Consider the following 21,500-nt stretch of genomic DNA (forward strand, 5'->3'; position numbering starts at 1 on the left):
GCTCTGCCCACTGAACTACCTCCTCGCCCGGGTGCTTCTCTCTCACAGGCTGAAGAATACGAGCCACTTCCCAGAGCAGTGTCTGAAACTCTGTTCCAGTCCTCTGACTTTGAAAAGAACTCTTTGCCTTGGAGCTCCTGCAAAAGTGAGCAGCAAGTCATCACGGGCCCCTGCCAACACGGCCCGCAGGTTCCCATTGTGCTTACTGACGGCCTCGGATGGGCATCGGCTCCCTGCCCAGATATATGCATGCTTGGCAAAATTGTCCAAGGCCACTTCTTAATGGAGCTTAAAGTGACCTGTTACTATGCCCAGTTAGTTCTCTGCAAATTGAGAGCTCTGTGCTAAAGGGGCATAAGCTTGGGACCGTGCCCTGTCACCCTTTGATCTGCTCAGCCACACGAGAGCCCCGTGTCTTTCTAGAGGCATTGCCTGTGCTCTGCTCTGCTCTGAAGTGATGGGTCAGCACTTATAAGTGTGCATTAAAAGCACGTTCTCGGATCTTTATATGTCTGCCTTTTGTGTATTTGTGTGATATGTGTACATGTGTATGTATGTGAGAGTGCAGGTATGTGGGGGGGGGATGTGTATATGTGTGTGTATGTGAAAGTGCAGGTACGTGTAGATGCCACAGTGTACACATGGAGGTCAGGGACTTTCTAGTTGCTGAAATAAAACATCTGACCGAAAGCAGGTTGTAGGAGAAAAGGGTTTATTTCAGACCTTCAGTTCCAAAGAGAGCTTTCCCCATGGAGGAGAGAGCATGGCAGAGCAGGCCACCACTTCATGTCTTCATACCTTGGTAGCGGGGCAGAGGGCAGTAGAGTGAGCTGCTCTGAGCACCCAGCGCACTGCACTAAGAAACTCAAGGTCCACCACCAGCCACAGACTTCCAGCAAGGCTCCATCTCCCCAAGGTTCCACAGCTCTCCAAAATTTCTATCCGCTGGGGCTAAGTATTCAAGATCCATGAGCCTATTGGGAGGTATTTCATATGCAAACTGTGGCCAAGTATTGAAGTCCCATGAGCCTGTGGGGGATATTTCATAGTCACCCCACCACAGAGGACAGCCAGGACTGCCCGCCGTCACCTCCCCGCCTTGTCTGACTCACTGCCACATTCACCACGCCAGCTGGCCTGCGGCCTCCTCTCTCTACCTCCCATTTCACCACAGGTGCACCGGGATTACAGATGCTTACATTGTTGTATTTGGCTTTATGTTGGTTCTCGGGATCTGAACTCCGACACTCAGGCTTCAGTGACAAGTGATTTATCCACCGAGCCAACTCCCCAGCCAGGTTCTCAGCTCTTGCCCATTGAATCTAATGTTGGAATCACTCTAAGGTCTAATCGCATAGTTCCTAAGTCCACCCTCCCATTTTGTGGTTTATCAATTTGTGTCATGTGGAACTAAGTAAATAAGTACCCCAACTGTGCAGCTGCCTTTTTATCACCTTCATTTTTCTCTGCCCGAGAAAAAACCAATGGGAAGGGGAAGAAAGTGTTCTCTGCTGCCTTCCATTTGTTTCCAAATGTTCACACTTTCAAATATGTTTTATTTTTAAGAGACAGCTGGAATATTGGTCAACCTGTCAATTTAAAAAGAAAAATTATTGTCTTTAGTCAGTAGAAAAGTCCAGAAGAGCATTGAATACAAGTGGTCATATGAGTAAAGATAAAATTGTAAATAGGATACGCTGCTATATTCCCTGCCATTTTTCTTTCCCTCCAACTGTTGGATAGTAAACAAGATGAACTGAGCCCACCAAAGGGGAACAGCCTGAGCTGTGGGAATTGGCTTTGTCCCCAAGGGCACCCTTCCTGTCCCAGCATGCCTCACTGTGCTATCCTAACACCTTTGAGATTCATGGTTAGGAAATCTCTGGTGAGCCACAAAGGAAACAGCTTTTAACCAAATGGATAAGTTTTCTTAGACTCCTACACACACAAACACATCATTAACCCAGAAATGTCACAAGTCAGCTCCATTGCCACAGAGCTGGGAGAACGCACATTAAAAAGTGAATTTGGGGAAAGCAAAGGTGAAAGAAATTTTCCATTTACGAAACATAATTTTTCCTATCAGAAGAGAAATCATGCTGTTTACTTCAGTTTTCACAGTAAAGTGCATCTTTAAATTGTTCCAGTTTTGCCTCAAGAATTTTACCCCACTGAGGCTCTGGGGAATGATCTGGGGCTACTTGCTGTCTGCACCATTTTTCTTTTTCTTATTTATTTATTTTTTTAACTGAAGAACCCTCAAAAATAACTTCTTTGGGTTCTTGGATACACCTGTGTGTGTGCGTGCACCCGTGTGTGCATGAGTGTGTGTGTGTTAGTTTTAAAACATATGCCCCCTGAGGGCTTCAGGGTTACAGTCTGGGCTATCAACACATGGCTTCTCACAGTGGCACGCCACCTCGCACCTGTGGCTTTCAGACGCTTTTACGGAGAGGAAAGAACATGATCCCTTGGCCAGTCATTAATAGTGCAGGGAAGACATGCGGGATCCAAATGGCTCCAGAGACCACTGATATTTGAATATTCACCAGATTTTCTTTTTCTTCTTTCTTTTTTACATGTGGGGGGAAGTGAGGGTCCTCAATATCCCCAAGGGTTGTTGGCCAGCGGGTGCAGGAGGAGCTGGGGGGAGCAGGGTGAGTGTGTCGGGCAATGAACCATCCTGGAGACGGTCTGATGGGCAGCGCTTTGTCTCCTTTATTCAGAAGGGAGTGGGTTTATAAACACTCGGGAAAGGTTGCGAAGGCACATGCAGACTAGAAGGTGATTGGATACACAGGTTTATGGGTTGCTACCCAATTGGCTGGTGTGGGAAGGCAGAAGTTGTGAGGGAGAAGTTGCAAGGGAGGAAAGCTCCGTGACTTCAGCCCCCTATTGGATGGCAACAGCAGCAGGGAGACTGTTTACTACCATATAAGGGTCTCTTGGGCAGCTGGCCACAAGGTCAGGAACTGTGGGGAGGGGAGCAGAACCTTAAACTATGGAATGTCCTGCGTAGGCCACACATCACTGGGAAGACGAATTAGGGGGGGCCTGGGTTGGACAGCAGACTGACCTCGAGTGGCCTTGGGTGGAGCATGCCACTCCACTTGTCTGTCGGGTGAGGAGGCCCCATCGCAGTACATTTATGTGCGCTTCACGTGTAAGATCAGCTGCCTCGGTGGGCTGGAGCGTTTGCTGTGCCGGCATGAGAACCCGAGTTCGTCCACAGCATGCGCATAAAAGGGTGGTCAGAGCAGTGCCTGTCTGTAACCACACTGCAGGAGGATGGCTGGGGCTTGCTGGCTAACCAGTCCGACTGAGAAATGACAGCTCCAGGTTCAGTGAGCAACCCCGTTTCAGAGAAATAGTGTGGAAGAGCAATAGAGGAAGATACTCTGTTCTCCCCTCCGGTCTCCGCACACGCATGCACAAGGGTCCCACATACCTGCACCAACTCGTGCATGCACTGTACACACCGCGTGAGCCCAAAGTAAAGACCGCTACACCTTTCCACCTATGCAGCTGAGACTTGGTGGGGAGGGTCCCTCACTCCACCTGTCTCAAGGGGCTACAGACTCAGCCCCAGGCCTGACCGGTCCCAAGTGCAGTCTTTCTTTTGGAGTGGCCTTGGGTAGGTGAGGACCCAGTTGGGACCACCTTCCCCAGGTGGCAGTGAGTGCTGCTGTGTGTGGCTGTCCTCTCGGCAGTGGTGGCTCTCTGCACGGCAATGAATGACAAATTAGCCTCTCCCTGGGTGACCTTTCAGCTCTGTGCCGCTCGCCTTCGCCTCTCATAACTGTTTGCAAATATCAGCCCCGCGGGTCCTTTCTCCTCATCAGCGACTTTCACAGGTGACAGGCGGGTTGTTCCTCAGACTGCCATTCAGTCTGCAACCTGGCTGTCATGAGTGACTGTGTCTTTATTCCGACAACCCCTTCAGCCGTCTGACAGCCAGCTGGCCAGCCCTGATTTCCACGGAGGGGAGTGCTGGCACATTTCCAGGGGAACCCTGGAGGTGGCTGGGGAAGGACGGGGCTACTGCTAGCTCTCCAGAAACCCGCGGGCCTCCTACCATGAAAACAAATGTGTATGTGTAAGAAAATTTATTTGTTGCCCCTGCCTATACCAAGGGCTTAAAAAAATATATCAATTAAGTTTTATTTTTCAATGATCAGGGAGGGGTTGGGGAGATGGTTCAGGAGTTAAAAGTGCTTCTGAGCAGGAAGCTTGGTGAATGGAGCTCAGATCCCCAGAACCCACATAAAGCCAGACACAAATTACACAGGCATCTGTAAGCCCGATGTGCCTACAGCAGTGAGAAGCAGAGTCACAAGGACCCTCAAGCTGGTGGGCCAGCTACTGTAGCCTTCATGGCAGCAAAAACAAATCAACAACAACAACAAAAAAGAGACCTTGTCTTGAACAAGATAGAAGGGAAGGACCAACACCCCAAGGTTGTCCTCTACCCTTCACATACATTCCGTGACACGTGTATGCCCTTACTTCTACACATATGCCAAAACAATTTTCCTTTGAGACAAGGTCTTGCTATGTAGCCTAAATTGGCCTTAAATTAGAAATCCTCCTGGGGTACAGATGAACTTGCATACCATATTTCTCTCTGTGTGTTTTTTTGGGGGGAGGGGAGTGTTGTATGTGCATGTGTGTGTTCATATGTATGTAAACATATGTGCATGTATATGCATGTAAAGGCTAGAAGTCAACATTGTGTGTCTTCCTCCACCTTATTCTTTGAGACAGACTGTCTTGCTGAACTTTGTCAGTGCAAAAGACACAGCTCTCACCCCACAGTGGGGAAGAGATAGTTTATTCTGGAACCAACTATGAGTGTGCCGTGGGCCGGGGAACACAGATTTAGGTTACCCCCATTCCGTGTTCTAATGTGTTAATGTAATCTGATAACATTCTTAGCCCTGAGGTTGGTGGAAGCCAGTGGTTGTCTGCACATTCCAAAAGGTTACATCTGATCAACTGATGTCAGAGGATGTGAGGTCAGACACAGAGGAGGGCAGTAATGGCTATCAAGGGCCTAAAGGCATTCTTAGGTAACGGTAACTTGGCTCTGACCTTGCAACCTTCCCTCTCTCTACCATCACTGGAGTTCATTCCACCTCTGCTGGAAGTAGGTGCAGCAGATGCAGCACTTTTCTGGGAACTTTAGTTCACAACCTGGAGCTCACTGATTTGACCAGACTATCTAGTCAGGAAGCCCCAAGGATTACAGGCACGTGCCACCGTGCCTGGATTTTACAAAGGTTCTGGGGTCCTGAAGGAAGGTCTTCTTGCTTGTGAGGCAGCACTTTACATCTGAGCCATCTGCCCAGCCTGTCTCTCTCTCTCCCTCTCTCTTAAGTTCATAGGGGCCTCTGATACAAAAACTGCATCTTTGGGCTGGAGAGATGACTTCGTAGTTAAGTGCTTGCCTGTGAAGCCTAAGGACCCTGTTTAGAGGCTCAATTCCCTAGGACCCATGTTAGCCAGATGCACAAGGGGGCGCAGGCATCTGGAGTTCGTTTGCAGTGGCTGGAAGCCCTGGCGCGCCCATTCTCTCTCTTTCTCTCTCTCTCTCTCTCTCTCTCTCTCTCTCTCTCTCTCTCTCTCCCTCTTTCTCTCTCTGTCTGTCACTCTCAAATAAAAACAAACAAACAAACAAAAACCCTGCATCTTCCTTAAGCAATGAACGCCAGGCAGCCCTGCAGGAAATCTGCGTTGATCTGGGGCCAGTACCCACTTTTTCCTGTTCTTTTGTCTCAGTGGCTTGGAGCCCATGGCAGGTCAGAACCCTCTCTGAGTAGCTCCCAGAGGAAGCAGGCTAAGTTGTCTGTCTGCCTTCTGCATTTGCAGTCATTTAAATTTCTTTTTCTTCTACTTCTTTTTTATTTCCTGTTTCTTTACGTCTCTGCCCTTTGTTAAAATCCCTGTTGTGTAAATGGCTGGTCTTCATCTACCCAACCAGCACAGCTGTAAAGTTGCTGTGGGGAGTTTAATTTTGATGTTAAGTGTATTTTAGAGAAAAGCAAAACAAATGTATACAGCTTTTCTTTTTAATCTCCCTGTGTGTCTGGAAGTATGAGTTAAATTATTTATAGGTTGATACTCACAACACAGAGCTGTATTCGGGGTATTTACTTGGCAGAAAGAGAGAAAAAAAAAAAAAGTGAGACTACAGTAAGTGAAAGGAACACTTGGTGAGGTGAGCGTGTTTGTCCAGGAGTGCACTGTGGCCACTTTCTGCTGAGTCCTGTGCCCAGTGGTTAGTCTGCCGAACCCATGGCGCAGGTATGCAATTGATCCGCTTTGAAAAGAGTGGATATTCCAGCTGACTTCAGTGAGCAAAGGCTTTAATCAATGAAAAGCAAAACGCAGCCAGCAGCTGAGCACTTGAAAGCCCATAGAGGTGAAGGGTTGAAACACAGTGTTAGGGGATCAAGAAAGTCCCTGAGCCGCAACCCCTAGGTTTGCATCTCCTTCTAACCTAAGAATTGGGTAAAATAAGACTGAGGGATAATTGTTAAATTACCATATTTATTGAGGGCAGTACAGAACCAAGGGAAGGAAAATGAATATACCCACGTGGCCTGAGAGCCCATGTGGTGGGCCAGGAAGAAAGATGAAAGGGGACTTAGGAAAGAAAAGAAAGTACAAAGAGCTTGTGCCATGTGGAGGGCAGGAGGGGGTAAAGAGCCCATGTGGGCGCAGGGGTGAGGGGGTTTTCCCCTCCTCTCAGCCCAGCTAGGCCAAGATGAGGGAAACTCACCAGAAGCTGGAGGTTCAGAGTGGTGAGGCAGCCCAAAGAGACGCTTGTACCCTTACATACATCTATTTATAGCCTTCTGGCTCAGGTGACCCAGAAAAACTGCCAATTGGTCTGGGCTAGGGGCTGTCTCAGGCGGAGGCTAGCCATGACCAAATTCTGGGGGCCGAACTTGGCCAACCACAATGTTAGGATTAAATCCTAGAAAAGAAGACCTCCCTCCCAGGAAGGTTCCAGGTTGTTTATGGAAAAACAGATCTAGGGAAGAGATAAGTCAGATCATACTTTGATCTTCAGTAAAAGGGGAGACTGTAAGGATACTTTCAGGGGCCCGGCACTCTAACTGCCTAACAAAGCTACCTGACTCCCTCTCAGGGTGATGGCAGACAGAGGGGGGAGGGGACAGCAAACGAGATGACTGGCCTTCAGTGTGTGTAATCTGACAGAGGCCAGGGGCAATGACCCTATCACACAAGAGGCTCCTTCAAAGGGTTCTGGTTCTGGGATGAGGTTCTGCATTTCCTGTTGGTGTGGTTTGATAAGACCCTTCATCTGCTGCGTCCCAGTTGCCCCATTTTCTAGTCTAAAGAGAGTTTCATGGGTATTTTTGTTCTCTCTGCTACAGGAGACATTGGTGTCCAGGAAGCCATGGCCCCAGTCATTGTGGTTGCCCCAGGCAACAGGAGTGTGGTGGCAGGGTCCAGTGAGACCACCCTGGAGTGCATAGCCAATGCCAGGTATGAGGTGTGCTCTGTACCTGGGAACACAATTTGAACATTCCCCATTTGAAAATCCAGAATCTGAAATGCTCCAAATCCTGAAATTTTTTTGAGCCTTACATGATGCTACTAGTGGAAAATTCCACCCCTAACTTCCTAGGATGGTTTCAGTCAAACATAGATACATTGAAAATTCTGGCTGGAATTCCCTTGGGACTACGCATGAAGGTGTAGATGAAACACAAATGAATTTCTTGTTTAGACTTGGGTCCTGTTCCCATGATTCCTCATTATGTATATGCAAATACTCCAGAGTCAAAAACAAAATTCTAAAATTAAAAAAAAAATGCTGTAGTCTCTTACCAGCATCCCAACACAAGAACGTAGAGCCTGGACTGGTGGAAACTTGTCTCATTAAACAGTGATGTATGAGCAATACACTCCCAACTGCAGGCTTGCTGTGTGCCTAGCACGCGTGGAAAGACAGAACCACACTTACATCACAGGTCCTTCCTCCCCACGTCACCTCCAGTCATGGGTGGAGCTTTTCAATTTAGCTCTGGGTGTTGGAGGGTCTCAGTGATGCGGGCAGGGCAGGAGGGAAGAGCGAGGATCCTGGGCAGCCAAGGAATGTTCATTCTTTTCCCCAGTGCTGTCCTCTGTCTACTTCCTGGTCACTCCAGGACAGAGTTCGGATGGTTGGTCGCTACCTCCCATGGAGCTGTGGTGTCCCCTATTCTGCTATTTATTGTAAACATTCTTTTCCTGAGCAAATGGAGTTATTAGCACTTATGGTCCATTGCTGCTGCAATTAGCTATCCTTGCTCAATAGCCCTTGAGCAGAATGCATTGTTGATGCGGAGCTGGGAGAGAGCAGAGAGGTATCCGGATTGATTTTTAAATGTCCATTGTTCAGCCCACCATGGTTCCTGGTAGAATTAGCTTTGTCAGGCTTGCGCTGAATGCCTGAAATTATTATTACTGCCGTGGACATGATTCACGGTCACTGTCACCCGTGCCCTTGCTCCCTCACAGGCCCGTGGAAGAGCTGAGCGTGCACTGGAAGAGAAACGGAGTAAGACTCACGAGCGGGCTGCACAGCTTTGGGAGACGACTCACCATCAGCAACCCGACGTCAGCGGACACGGGGCTGTACGTGTGCGAGGCCATGCTGCGGGGCAGCGAGTTCGAGCCAGCCCGAGCCAAAGCCTTCCTTTCCATAATAGGTAATGCTCACACAGCAGTGACGCAAGCAGGATCCCCAGGTAGCGGCCCCCACACTTGCAGTTCAAGGCAAACAGAAGAGAAGCTTGTGATCTACTGGCTTTATTTTTAGTCCAACAAACGGAGGTGTGGGTGAATTTCCCTTCCAAGTTCATCCTATCTTTTCCCCCAAGTGTAAGGTTCGGGAGTGACCAAGACCACGCAAACCACTTCGAGGGAAAGGTGAAAGTTTTTATTCCTGGCTCTCAAGGTGGAGCACAGCCAACCTGAGATTCCAGATACTGTGCTTTATAGGGCTCTTTAGTTAGGGGAAGGTGAGGAAGGGAAAAGAACTCCTTTGTTCATTAGCCATTTCAAAGAGCCAGGGTGTGGGACCAGAACAGTGAGCAGGCCAGGTGACTTACAAGAGAAGGGGGCAGGAAACCTGGGGCACTGTTAGGCAAGGAAGGGTTAATGGCTGGGCGGGTTTCTTGATGAATGTGGATGACCCACTTTCTTTTGTCTCTGTCACCATCCTGCTGCCCTTGATGACTTCATTTTCAGAGCCTGTCCCATTCATAGAATGTCCCTAACATTCTAGCCTTTTGTTAATGATAAGAGATAAAGGTTAATTTTTTCATGCTGACTATAGGGGTGATGAGTTTTTATGGGGTGGGGCTGGATCATGTGGTCAATGGGTCTCTCTTCAGGGCAGGTGATGAGGAGGCAGTTTCATGGTGGCTAGAGGTGGCAGATAGTGAGTGACAGCGCCAGCGTAGCGTGTTGTTTCAACTTGGTCCTGAGTGAAGCAGAGACTTCTCTCTCGTACCATCCCTGTACCGAGCTGGCTTCAGGGCAGTCATGGGCAGACACCTGTTATAGAGATGGTGAGGGAGATGGGTTCTGTGCTCCCTATGAGAAGACAGAAGGGAGAATAAAGGAGCTGGCTACTCTTGTCAACAGCTGTGACATCAAAATGCCAGGCATAAAGGGAGGATGAGCATTCAGAGGTGAGGGATAGAGGGCTTGGGGAAAGAGAGAGGAAGCAGAGGGGCATCCATGTATTCAAAAGGAGCATTTTGGGATCAGGGAAAGAGTAGGAACACAAGAGAGTTTAACTTTGAGAGTGTCCTTTGGGGTGGCAGTGTACTTATTCCTGGATGAGATAGGGTAAGGACTAGGGACGGAGGGGGCCTGAGGAATATATCTCTAATTCTGGCTAAGGCAAGTGGGAGGAGCTGGGGTCAGGGTACGTGGAGGTTAGAAGTAATCAGGGGCAGGCAGACACAGAAGGCATGAGTTAAGGTTAGAGTTAGTATTGTAAGTCAGCATCAGACAGGGGAGCCTATTAGTCTGAATCTTTGTTTATATTACAGTTATATTTTTCTTAGTGGGTGATTAAGACTGTGTTGGCTCCCAGAATTAACTGTATATTTTGGAGGTCAGTAATGGCACCTGTGAGTTCTATGACTCTCAGCATTTTCATCCGCTAGGATAAGTCAAGGATATGCTGACCAAGTGGCCCTCCCTCTTTTGGGAAGCCTGGAGGACTGATTTTCCTCCAATGTGACTCCACTGTTGCAGATACATTGACTTGGAGTTCATTTCTGGGTCTCCACATCCTCTCTGATCAAGAAGACAGGTAACTTACCAGAGGCTAGACGTTCAAGTGTCTCGTCATCTCCTGTGGCCTTTTGACCCAGGAGCAGGAACCAAAATATTGGTTATCCATTTAACTCCAATGTTTCCAATTGATTTTGGCTTCTACATATGGTTATTACTCACTCAGAGAGACTATGCTCATCTGATTAGCAAAACAAATTAGTTAAAAGGGTACAGAATATATTTGGTTAGCAAAGCCGATCTGGTTAGAGAATGACACAATAGTTTAAAATCATTCTGACTAATATTTAAGTTTAGTTGTCAGGTGACAGTGTAAGCTATATCTGGAACATAGGAAGCATGCATATTCTATCTTTTAAGTATCTGTCAGTTATAAGTATAGGTAGGACATTTTAGTAGCCCTAAAAGCAATATTTTTATCAATTATTTTATCAATAACTTTAAGGCAATTGATTTAATCTAGAAATTGTATGCCAGGAAAAGACATACAACTTTGGCTAGTCTGTACACCAATGCAAGTACCAGTTACCCCCCAAACTGGAAGTAGAACAGCAATTTAAGATTATTTTTCTTGGACAGGAAACACATCTTAAGTATCAATATCTCTATAAAGTCTTAAGTATCAATATCTCTATAAGTAATGAAATTAACATACCAGAACTGAGACAATTAGTTAAGTGAAATCTTGACTGAGACTGATTATACATAGCTCAAGAATAAAATAAAACTTGGTCATTGTTGAGCTAAGCAAGCCTGATTTTAACATACATTAGAGACAATATAGCAGACACAAAGTAATTTCTTAAAGAAGGACCATTTACCTTTGAACAATTTTAAGGCTTAACTAAAGAATACTTATGACTGTTATATGAAGCTTAGACAAACTATATTAACATTGTTTCTATGCAGTGGGTTTTCCTAAGACATGGGGAGCCTTTTCAGTTTTCCTAAGAACAAAATCACAATAAGTCACTTTTTATAAGACTTAGATTATAATCTTGGTGATAATCAACCAGCAAAACCAGCATGAATGAGATAAGAACCATCTTAAACTTACAGAGTTTTAGTCAGGCATGGTGATACATGCTTATTGATTGCCAAATATCATGGATTTTGTATAAACCAAATTACAATATTCTGATATCTGAAAAAGTCTGATATTAACAAAAAGTACAGTTCACATATTTAAGGCACATGAGGTTACAGAGAGTAAACTATGAACAAAAAATATGCTAACAGTAAGGGGACACATGCATCTGGAGTTCGTTTGCAATGGCTGGCGGCCCTGGTGCATCCATTCTCTCTCTCTCTCTCTCTCTCTCTCTCTCTCTCTATCTCTATCTCTATCTCTCTCTCTTTCTCTTTCTCTCTGAAATAAATAAATAAAAATAAAATATCTGAAAAAATATGCTAACAGAATTGAAAATAAACAAAAAATCTATATTATGTAGTAACATTTTTGGCTTAAATATGAAGACATGAAAAATTTTACAATTTTTAAAGCTTATCAGAATTTGGATTTTTAAATATAATACATGTGTGTGTGTCTGTGTGTATATAATGAGGAGATTTAGCACATTAAAAAGCTAAATAAGGGCTGGAGAGATGGCTTAGCGGTTAAGCGCTTGCCTGTGAAGCCTAAGGACCCCGGTTCGAGGCTCGGTTCCCCAGGTCCCACGTTAGCCAGATGCACAAGGGGGTGCACGCGTCTGGAGTTCATTTGCAGTGGCTGGTAGCCCTGGCGCGCCCATTCTCTCTCTCTCTCTCTCTCTCTCTCTCTGCCTCGTTCTCTGTCTGTTGCTCTCAAATAAATAAATAAAAATAAACCAAAAAAATTTAAAAGCTAAATAAGATATCCACCCAATCTATAAGTAAGTTTCTGAAATTAATTCAGCTATATCTGACATATCGCAGGAATATACAAACTGGACTAAACTGCCATGATCTAATGATAAAATGAGACAGACTAATGGAAAAGAGAGGGAATGGTCATGCCAGGGCCACTGGCCACTGCAAACAGTTTCCCAGTATATGTTCCACTATGTGTATCTGGCTTTTTGAATATGCACCTTTAACTGCTGAGCCATAAAGAAATATCTTTAATCCCCTTCAAATCAATTTGATAGAACTGTATTGAATTCTAAATATACACAAAATTCCATGGTATAATCTATAACTATTTGACTCTTAATCAACTCTATAATTCTGCCTGTCATACTTTGCTAAACTTGTTCAGTAATGACATAAGTTAAATTTAAAGTATTAAGACAGATTGTTGGAGGGATTGAAGAATTTCATCATAAATCACAACATGACTTTGTTTAGAATTTTCTTTTATTGCTCACCATGAAGTAAATAGTTTTTAAATGTATGACAGATAAATACTGTTCAGTGTCTCCAAATGTGGTCTATTTACCTTATAAAATAGGAAAAAAGAGTAAATAATTCTTAAAAAAAATTTTTTTATTTATTTGAGAGTGACAGACAGAGAGAGAAAGAGGCAGATAGATAGATAGAGAATGGGTGCGCCAGGGCCTATAGCCACTGCAAAGGAACTCCAGACGCGTGTGCCCCTTGTGCATCTGGCTAACATGGGTCCTGGGGAATCGAGGCTCGAACCAGGGTCCTTAGGCTTGACAGGCAATTGCTTAACTGCCAATCCATCTCTCCAGCCCTAAATAATTCTTTTGTAAGAAAAAATTTTTTGAGGCAGAGTTTTATATATAACAACCAGATGAGAGAATTAAATATTAATGAGCCAATTTTAATCTTAAGATTTAGTTAAAATATTGACAAATAGAGGAACTTGGCTAACTTGCTTGGGTACTCTAAATTCAGTCTTTCATAACCATTATTATGACCAGATTAATATCAACAAGTTTAAGCTTTAAGTTTCTAACCTGAATACCGTAGTAGCCTGCCTCCAGCTAGGGCCGTATTTCATTGGTCTGATGATGTAAATAAACCCTGGGCTAATCGTCATTCTGTGTCTCAAGAAGTCTGTAATCTGATCAGTACTTTGAGACTTGGTTTATCAACTTTGTGTTTAACCTGTTTAATTAAGTTTACTCATATCTTCATCCATATATTTTATTTATAATTGTCTACATACTTATATCTTAAAATCTATATAACCACCCTGCAACAATCTTTTTCATCAAACATTTCCAACATTTAAATTTATCTCCAGTTTATCTTCTTCAGTCAGTTCATCTCATAACTACCAACGAAAACTTGTATTGTCCTTACCATAAGACTTTTAATAAAAGGCCTTTTGAAATAACCTTTTTTATAAAAGAGTAGATTTGACTTACACTATTTATCCAGAATAAACCTATAGACTTTATCATTTATTGATCTTGGCATTTTGTTTCTTATAACTTTCCTGAAACACAATTTTTTAAAATATGAAATCAGATTTGAACATTATTAGAAATTTTTTTACAAACTCAGTATTGAGTACTTCTAAATTTAGGCACAAATTTTGAGACTGTTGTTTTTTAGTAATTTCATAAAAGCATAGGAAGATAAAGTAAACGTAAAACAGTTGCAGATTTCTTATGAGAAGTCCCCATCTGTTCACAGTGACCTGCCATTCACCCATCCTCATGCTGGGGCCAGGATCCTGAGATTCCCTATGCTTGCAGCCTCCTAGCTCTGCAAGGCAGGGAAGCTAAGAAAGAGCCTTTTCTTTGTCTTCCTAAATTCCAGGAAGTTTTGGACTTCTCTAGGGGCTACAAATCATCTTTCTGCTCCTGCCATTTTATAACTCGTTAAGAGCACGAGAATCTTGCTCTTTTTTTTTTTTTTTTTTTTTTTTTTGGCCTATGATCTTAATTACTTTTAGTGTTCCTTCTGGGGGGACACTCAACAGTAAAAATTGGCTATGCTGTCTAGTACAGTGGGCTTGGTGGAGAACATCCCCCACGATGAAATGGCACTGCTCAGAGCAGAAATACATATTCATTCAAGTGCACTTTTCATATAGACTCCAGACAACCATTCCCACTTCACATATTCATTCATTTATTTATTTGAAGCTCTGTATTCCCATTTTAAATTTCTATTCTTTTTACAACTCTGGGGACTGAAATCAAACCTTGTTACCAGGCAGGGGGTCAAGAGAGGCTGAGAGAGCTGGAGGAGCTGAGCCAGAGGAGCTGTTTGGGTGAGGTCATCTGTGACATCCGGGTCAAAAGCAGAGGGTGAGGACTAGGTGTGTGTGTGGGGGAGGGGGGGTGAATGAGAGCGCATTCCTGAGACCTGGGCTAGAAGGGCCTGGTGAGAAGAGCAGGTGGAGCAGAGAAAGGCCGTGCATGCAGTGACAAAACATTTGAATATAGGGTATTTTGGACCATCTGCCTGTACATTGGCAGAAGGTTTTTTTTTTTTCCCCCTTTGGGTTTTCAAGGTAGGGTCTCACTCTAGCCCAGGCTGACCTGGAATCCACCATGTAGTCTCAGGGTGGCCTTGAACTCATGGCAATCCCCGAGTGCTGGGATTAAAGGCGTGCGCCACCACGCCCAGCCAGAAGTGTTTTGTTTTTTTTTAATCAGTAAGAATTTGGAAATTAAAAGTACTGTTTTCAGGCCATTTGGACCCATTGTCTAGTTAATATTGTGGCCAGACAGCATTTCAGAGAAAGACAAGATGTTGTCCAAGAGTCATAGAGGCTCTAAGTTCTTAAGGAGACAGGGAAAGAGCAAAACAAGGGTGAGAGAAAGGAACCAAAACTTAAGATGGGTTTACACAGAACACCAACAGGACCCCCTGGCACACCAGGGTGAACGGACCCTGCACTTCCCACGTGGGCACAGGCCACGCAACTGTTGACTTTTTAGCCTGTTAGTGGGCAAGGTGGGCGACTGTGCTCCTGCTGGCGAAAACAGCTGTCAGTGAAAGATGAGAGCTCAGGAGGGAAAGAGAGGGGGAGAGGGAGTGTCCCCAGATGGTGCAACAGAACCAAAAGGCTCCCCTTAGGGAATGGTAGGCCAGAGATGGAGAGACCTGAGGTGTGGAGAGTGCAACTCTCTTGAGACCTGGGGTTGGGGTCCAAAAGCAGCCAAGGGGTGTAGCCTGGTATGCCGGCATGGCTTCCACAAGGAGGGATTAAACCCAAGAGCAGACCAACCCAATGGTCTGGTTTGGCATTTGCCTGTGAAGCCAAAGGACCCAGGTTCGATTCCCCAGGACTCATGTAAGCCAGATGCACAAGATGGTGCATGTGTCTGGAGTTCATGTGCAGTAGCTAGAGGCTCTGATGTGCCCATTCTCTCATTCTCTTTCTCTATCTGCCTCTCTCTCTCTCTCTCTCCCTCCCTCCCTCAGTCTCTCTCAAATAAATAAAATAAAATTTAAAAGAAAAAAAAAGTAAGAGGAAAGACAATTCCATAAATAAATAAAATGAGCTGAGTATTTGCCCAGAAGCAGGAGCACGGAAGACAGTTACATGTATCCAGGTTGCCCCTAAATTCTGGGCAAGAACAATCCAGTTGTTATGAAGCATGCCTTGTGTGGTGGCTGAGAAAAATCTTAAATATGTTATCAGTTTATGATGCCATTTCACTAAACTATGTGGAGTACCCCTGGTTCATTTTACATGACCTGTCCCAACGAACTGTCCTCCTCAGTGGAAGCCACTAATGTGCTCTCTGGAGTGAGATTTGAGAGCAGTAAAAATTAAAGAAGTGGAAAACTTTCCCAAACATCAGCTCCCTAAATAATACAGAAAGTAAAAGCTCATAGATCCCTGTGAAACAAATGGCAGCTGCTTTGAGCGTCTCACATTAGACATTAGGAGAGGGCTTTGCACCCACAAGCAACTCTTGCTTAATACAGAGGGAAACGGCCAGAACCTGCGAGAGAGGTTGGAGGAGGATGAGAGAATTAAAGTCCTAGGCTGGGGTCACCCGTCACTGCCAATCCCACCCTGAGGCCTGAGCTCTCCTCCCGTTGCCTTCCGGGCCAAGTGTGTTAAATATGGATATGAAAAATCACATCCCCTTCTCTGCGGAGACTTCCTTTGAGGCTGATGTAGGGCTCTATGAGCACAGCGTATTATAGATTGAACTGAAATTAAAATCTGCGAGGTGTAAATCTCTAGCAGACAGGACTAGATTGTGTTTAAAAAACATTGTAAGGTAATTTGAACAAGAGAGGAAATTTATCTCCCCGTAAATTAGAATGTTTGTTTCCATCATAATTTCTTTTCCCAAGTACTTAAACCCATCATCTGAACTTTGGTCTCACATTTATATCAGGATCCCAAAGGAGATTGCTGTGTTTGGCACTCACTAACGCGCACGCGGACTGCTTGTTTATTTTAAATCTGTGTGTGCGGGTGCCATAGCATCCAGTTTTAACAAGAGCGCTGGAAGTCCGAACTCAGGTCCTCACACCTGGACAGCCCTGCGCCCACTGTGCCATTGCCTCGGGCTTTTCTGACCTTTAAAGTTTCATAAACCTCCCTTACGATGATGATTTAAATCTCCTTTAGAAGTGGCTGGGGCTGGTGAGATTTTAATTTTTAATTTTTATTTTTTGAGGCTGAGTCATACTGCCCAAACCCTGAAGATGACATTACTGTCGACTCAAAGGACCAGGGGAGATTGTCACTGTACTGTAGAGAGATCCTAGGGAAGTATGACCAACTTCCCTGGCTGTCACCAGCAGAACTGCACAGGGAGCTATCGATATGAACGTGCAGATGAAAGGAAGCAAGAAGAACCTGGCTCCCAATTACTTTTACTTCTCGCTGATGAGACCAGACAGACGGGCTGCTGCTGTTTACCTCGCCTGTCAGCTTCCCGGCCGCACGGCTCAAGTGCAGAGGTCTAAACAGGAGCTGAGAGCTCAATTGGCAGCAGTGAGGGATCCGGGAAGATGCCAGCATCCAATGCCGCAGACCTGCAGGCTCCTCAGCCCGGTGGCCCCGTCCCCCAGCTCCGCACAGCCCAGCTGCCCTGCTGTCTCCTGGGCATAGCTTCCTTTCCTCCTGCCCTGCCCTGCCACCTCCGAAGTGACAGTCCCCAGCTCTGCTACTTGACACACCAAGGCAGCTGTGCAGCACGACCCCCGCCTCTCTTACCTCAGTGCAGTGCCCCTGACCTGGGTGTGTTCTCCCAGGCTCCGTGCTTGGATGCCTGCTCTCAGGACACCAGCTGGGTATCCTATCCTCCAAGAGCCTCCTCGCTGTCACAAGCTCAGGGTCTCTCCTTACCTGTGCCCCCACAGCAGTAGGGACATGCCACGGGGGGGGGGGGGGCGTGTCAGGAAGTGTAAGTGTAGGCTACCCCTCCCTGGCCACTGCTTTGGACCAGTGTCATGGCCTTCGTTGGCTGTGGTTCCACATCCCCCCACGTGGAGGGTGGGTTGATGGGTAAGGCTGCCTCCTTGTGCCCTGGAGGTGTTGAGAAGCAGCGTCGCTGCACAGCACTGACGGCGTGGCTTCACGGTGCCAACCGACTGTTGGCGCGTCACACGGCACCGGGTTGTTACCATCCGTCAGTTAACACGCTTTCCGTGCTGTCTCAGAAGCCGGGGTGTTCTTCCTCATCCACGCATGCGGTGGTTCCTTCCTGGGGATCAGAGGGAGGGGCGATGGCACTCCTGCCAATCACAGCCTGTCCGAGCATGGCAGGGGAGCAGAGCCGTGCATCCGCCCCTTGAGCCTGACGGGAGGGAGTTGGCATCTCCTCGCAGCCCTGCTGGGCAGAGCCCCGCGCACCCTCATCCAGCCACCACTGTGCAGAGCCCCGCGCACCCTCATCCAGTCACCACTGTGCAGAGCCCCGCGCACCCTCATCCAGCCACCACTGTGCAGAGCCCCGCGCACCCTCATCCAGCCACCACTGTGCAGAGAGGCTGCTCTTCACCCACTCAGACACCCAGGGCAAGAGTAGCTGTGCCATTTACCTTCTCAGTGCCGAGACAAAATTCCTGACAGAGGGGACTTCAGGAAGGCTGGCGTGGGGGGTGGGGGGAGGATTGATAAACACTGGTGCTGGGCTCAACGATGTGGCCCGCATTTGCGCGATGAGTCTTCCCACCTTGGTTAAATCTCCCTGCAAACACCTCAAAGACGCACCCAGAAGTATGTTTCCAAGGTGATTCTAAATCCAGTTACCTTTACCTTGAAGATGAGCCATCACCAATCATGATCGAGAGCTCTGTCTGTACTTTGGAAGGACCCCACATCAGGTCCTGTAGGATAGTCAGCCTGCGCTGGCCTTATCAGAGTTCTGATTCCCCACACGGAGCACGAGGTCCTCCTGACGTCTGCACCTGTTTCTGAAGACACAGAAGTGTCCTTTTCAAACCCCAATTTTGTTGGCGGCAGCTGTGATGAACTTTTAAATGCCCAACGTGCTAAGCTCTACCAGCTAACACCCCGTTCAGTCATTCTCCCGTTTGCTGAGATGGATGCTCACGCTGTTACCTTTGGAAGAATCAACAGGTTGAGCATTCCTGTGCCTTGAACGGTCCTCAGACGGCCTCCCCAGGACATGGCTTGCAGCACCCATCAGTGACAAAGCTGGTGTTTGTCCTATCTCATGTACTCCTAGGAGACTGTGTGGGTGGAGCAGCCAGGGGTGGAGAGAGGAAACTTCCAAGCATGTGCTGGGTTGGGACAGTGTTAAATCCCCGTGGCAACAGATTGTGGCCTGTGTGTAGCAGGAGAAGAAACACCAGGATGAGCAGAAGCTGGCCCAGAGAGATGGCTCAGTGGGTAAAGTGCTTGCTGCGTAAGCACGAGGACCTGAGTTTGGTGCCCAGCACCGTGGAAAAGCTACACATGATGGCGTGAGCCTGTAGTCCCAGCACCACGGAGGTAGTGACAGAGTCTTGTGGCTTGCTGTCTAGCTAGTCTAGCCAGCTCGGTGAGCTCTAGGTTCAGCGGGAGACCCTGTTTCAAAGAGTAAGTGAAGGAAGACACCTGACACTGACATCTGGTCTTCCCTCCTATGTGCACATATGTGCCTGCACACATGCATGTGCGCACACACACCCACACCCATACAAGCACACATGCACACCACATACATACATGCACAGACAAACCCCCAACACTTCAGGCTCTACAGGGCTCATATAGTGTATGACAGCTCTTAGCAGGCCTCCAGAAAAGAGGAGAGCCAGCCTGCTAGGAAGGGCCGTGCAGCCTTCCTGAGGAATAGCTCAACCACTCGGTGTCTCCTGACTGCCCTTCCTGACCTCACACAAGAGTGGTGCCAAGAGGTGCCACAGAGCACAGGGAGAAGGGGTGCCCACCTGGCAGCTCAGTGTGAATTGTGCCCACCTGACTACTGCCTGGAGTGAGATGATGGTCCGTCATGCACATCCAGCCCCAGGGTCACTGTGTGGACTCCTTGCCAGAAGCCAGTGGTATACATAGTGCCCGGCGAAGGGACAGTGTCTTTGCAGGTGATGGCTCTTCACTTAACAGACACATGTTTGCCAGTCTCCTGAGGGAATCATGCTGCCGGAGAAGCCACTTCCACAGGTGACATGCCATGTGTGGCTACTTGCACAAGCAGGTATAGAACAGATCAGTGGTTGTCCTGGGCTGGAAATAGGGGCTGGAGTGGACAGCATCTTCATGACAAAGGGCCCATTCTATGGGACGTGGGACAGACACATGTTTCTGCACGCGTGATCATGGTGCATGCATGCACACACGATATCGCAAGCCAAACTGGGGAGATGCGGGTCAAATATGTGTGTCACACCAATGGTGCCCTGGGGGCAGTGCTAGACACCTGTTGCAAAGTGTTACCATGAGGGTCAGCTGGAGGACAGGAGCTCGAGCTCTGTCTTTACTGTTTCTTGTAACTGCCTGGAACTCTGTAGTTATCTAAAAATAAGGTGTTTGATGAAGGAAGTGGAAACTGTAATTAATCGTGAGCAAATGTTGATGTTTGACTTAACTTTCCCCCCTTTTGCCCTCACATCCCTTTAATCAGGTCATGACGGTAGATATCGACTTTACATCACTGATGAATATGGGCCGTGGCCTGCACACAAGGTCCCTGACAGAATTGCACCACCATAGACTTAGAATATAAATAGTGTTCCTATCGTTATTATTGATTAGAGACACGTGTGTGTGTGTGTGTGTGTGTGCGTGCGCGCGCACAAAGACCAGCTTGGAAAGGGGAGGCATTAAACCTTCGCAGTATTTCTTTAGGTCTCGTCTGTACACACTGAGACCAAAGCGAAGGGGGCTGTGTGTGCGTCTATCTGTGCAGCTCAAGTGGGTCAGGAGGCGACACAGAGAGTGACACGGTGCACCCCAAAGTGCACGCATGCACACACACAAGCACAATGGCCCCTGCCGCGTGGGTACAGGCCATCGTACCTTTGAAACACTGCATTTTCATTTCTCTTTCCTCTTTTAAGCCCCACCCCCTTTTAAAGATAGTCAACAGAGGAGGCGTGTCAAGCTGCATTATCCACATTTAACACAATTACATCGAAAAGAAGCCGCTCGGGATGATAGTCTCTAGAAATTAATTATCCCACACAGAATGAATGCAAGGGCCTTTTGTTATCGTGATAATGAAATCACAGCCACTTTCATGCTCCCAAACTTGGCCATGTCTCTGCTGAATTCTGCTGAATAAACTGAGAAAAATGACTGCAATTTACTCCCCAAGGAAATGCATTGTTTAATACAACCACTATTTCCTGTTGCCCAGGCCAGGGGAGTGTCTAGAGAATAGAAGTGTTTGGGAGATTCCTTCGCTGCTGTGCTAAAAGATACATGAGAGTTTCCATCGTGGTTACTCTCTGTCTCCCTCTCTTTGCTATTATTTTGCATTTCATGAAAGTATTAAATCTATAGTTTGAATAAGAACTGCTAAGGGGACTTTAAAAATATGTTAATAACTCCACTGCTCCCCATACAGGCCCAACCGTTGTCACGACACTATATTCGACATGCTTCATGAGTTGGTGTTTAGTTTAGATACTGAGGCAAACTAGCCTGTAAAATACGATGCTGTAAATATAAACCTTTATGAACCTCTTGGGATGCTCCTTCTAAATTTGAATTAAGATATTCCATGATTCAAGCCCATAAACTAGAAAGTAGCCCTCGTCCTGAGTAGTGATTTGCTTTCTGGAAACTCAGAATAAAAACAGCACTTCCCTGCTGCTCCCTGAGTTCTGAGTTTGAG

The 21,500-nt window shown here is 46.5% G+C and overlaps 1 protein-coding gene across 1 annotated transcript in view; it reads left to right on the forward strand.

The window, feature by feature from the left end:
- The window catches only part of Sdk1 (sidekick cell adhesion molecule 1), a 1,082,085-nt gene that overhangs the window by 752,639 nt on the left and 307,946 nt on the right, over nt 1–21,500 (forward strand). The window contains exons 6-7 of the mRNA XM_045142963.1: nt 7,404–7,515; nt 8,533–8,723. Coding sequence (XP_044998898.1) covers nt 7,404–7,515; nt 8,533–8,723 — 303 coding nt within the window. The remainder of the gene's footprint in view (nt 1–7,403; nt 7,516–8,532; nt 8,724–21,500) is intronic.

This window comes from Jaculus jaculus, chromosome 2, assembly GCF_020740685.1.
Source record: "Jaculus jaculus isolate mJacJac1 chromosome 2, mJacJac1.mat.Y.cur, whole genome shotgun sequence".
Taxonomy (NCBI): Eukaryota; Metazoa; Chordata; class Mammalia; order Rodentia; family Dipodidae; genus Jaculus; species Jaculus jaculus.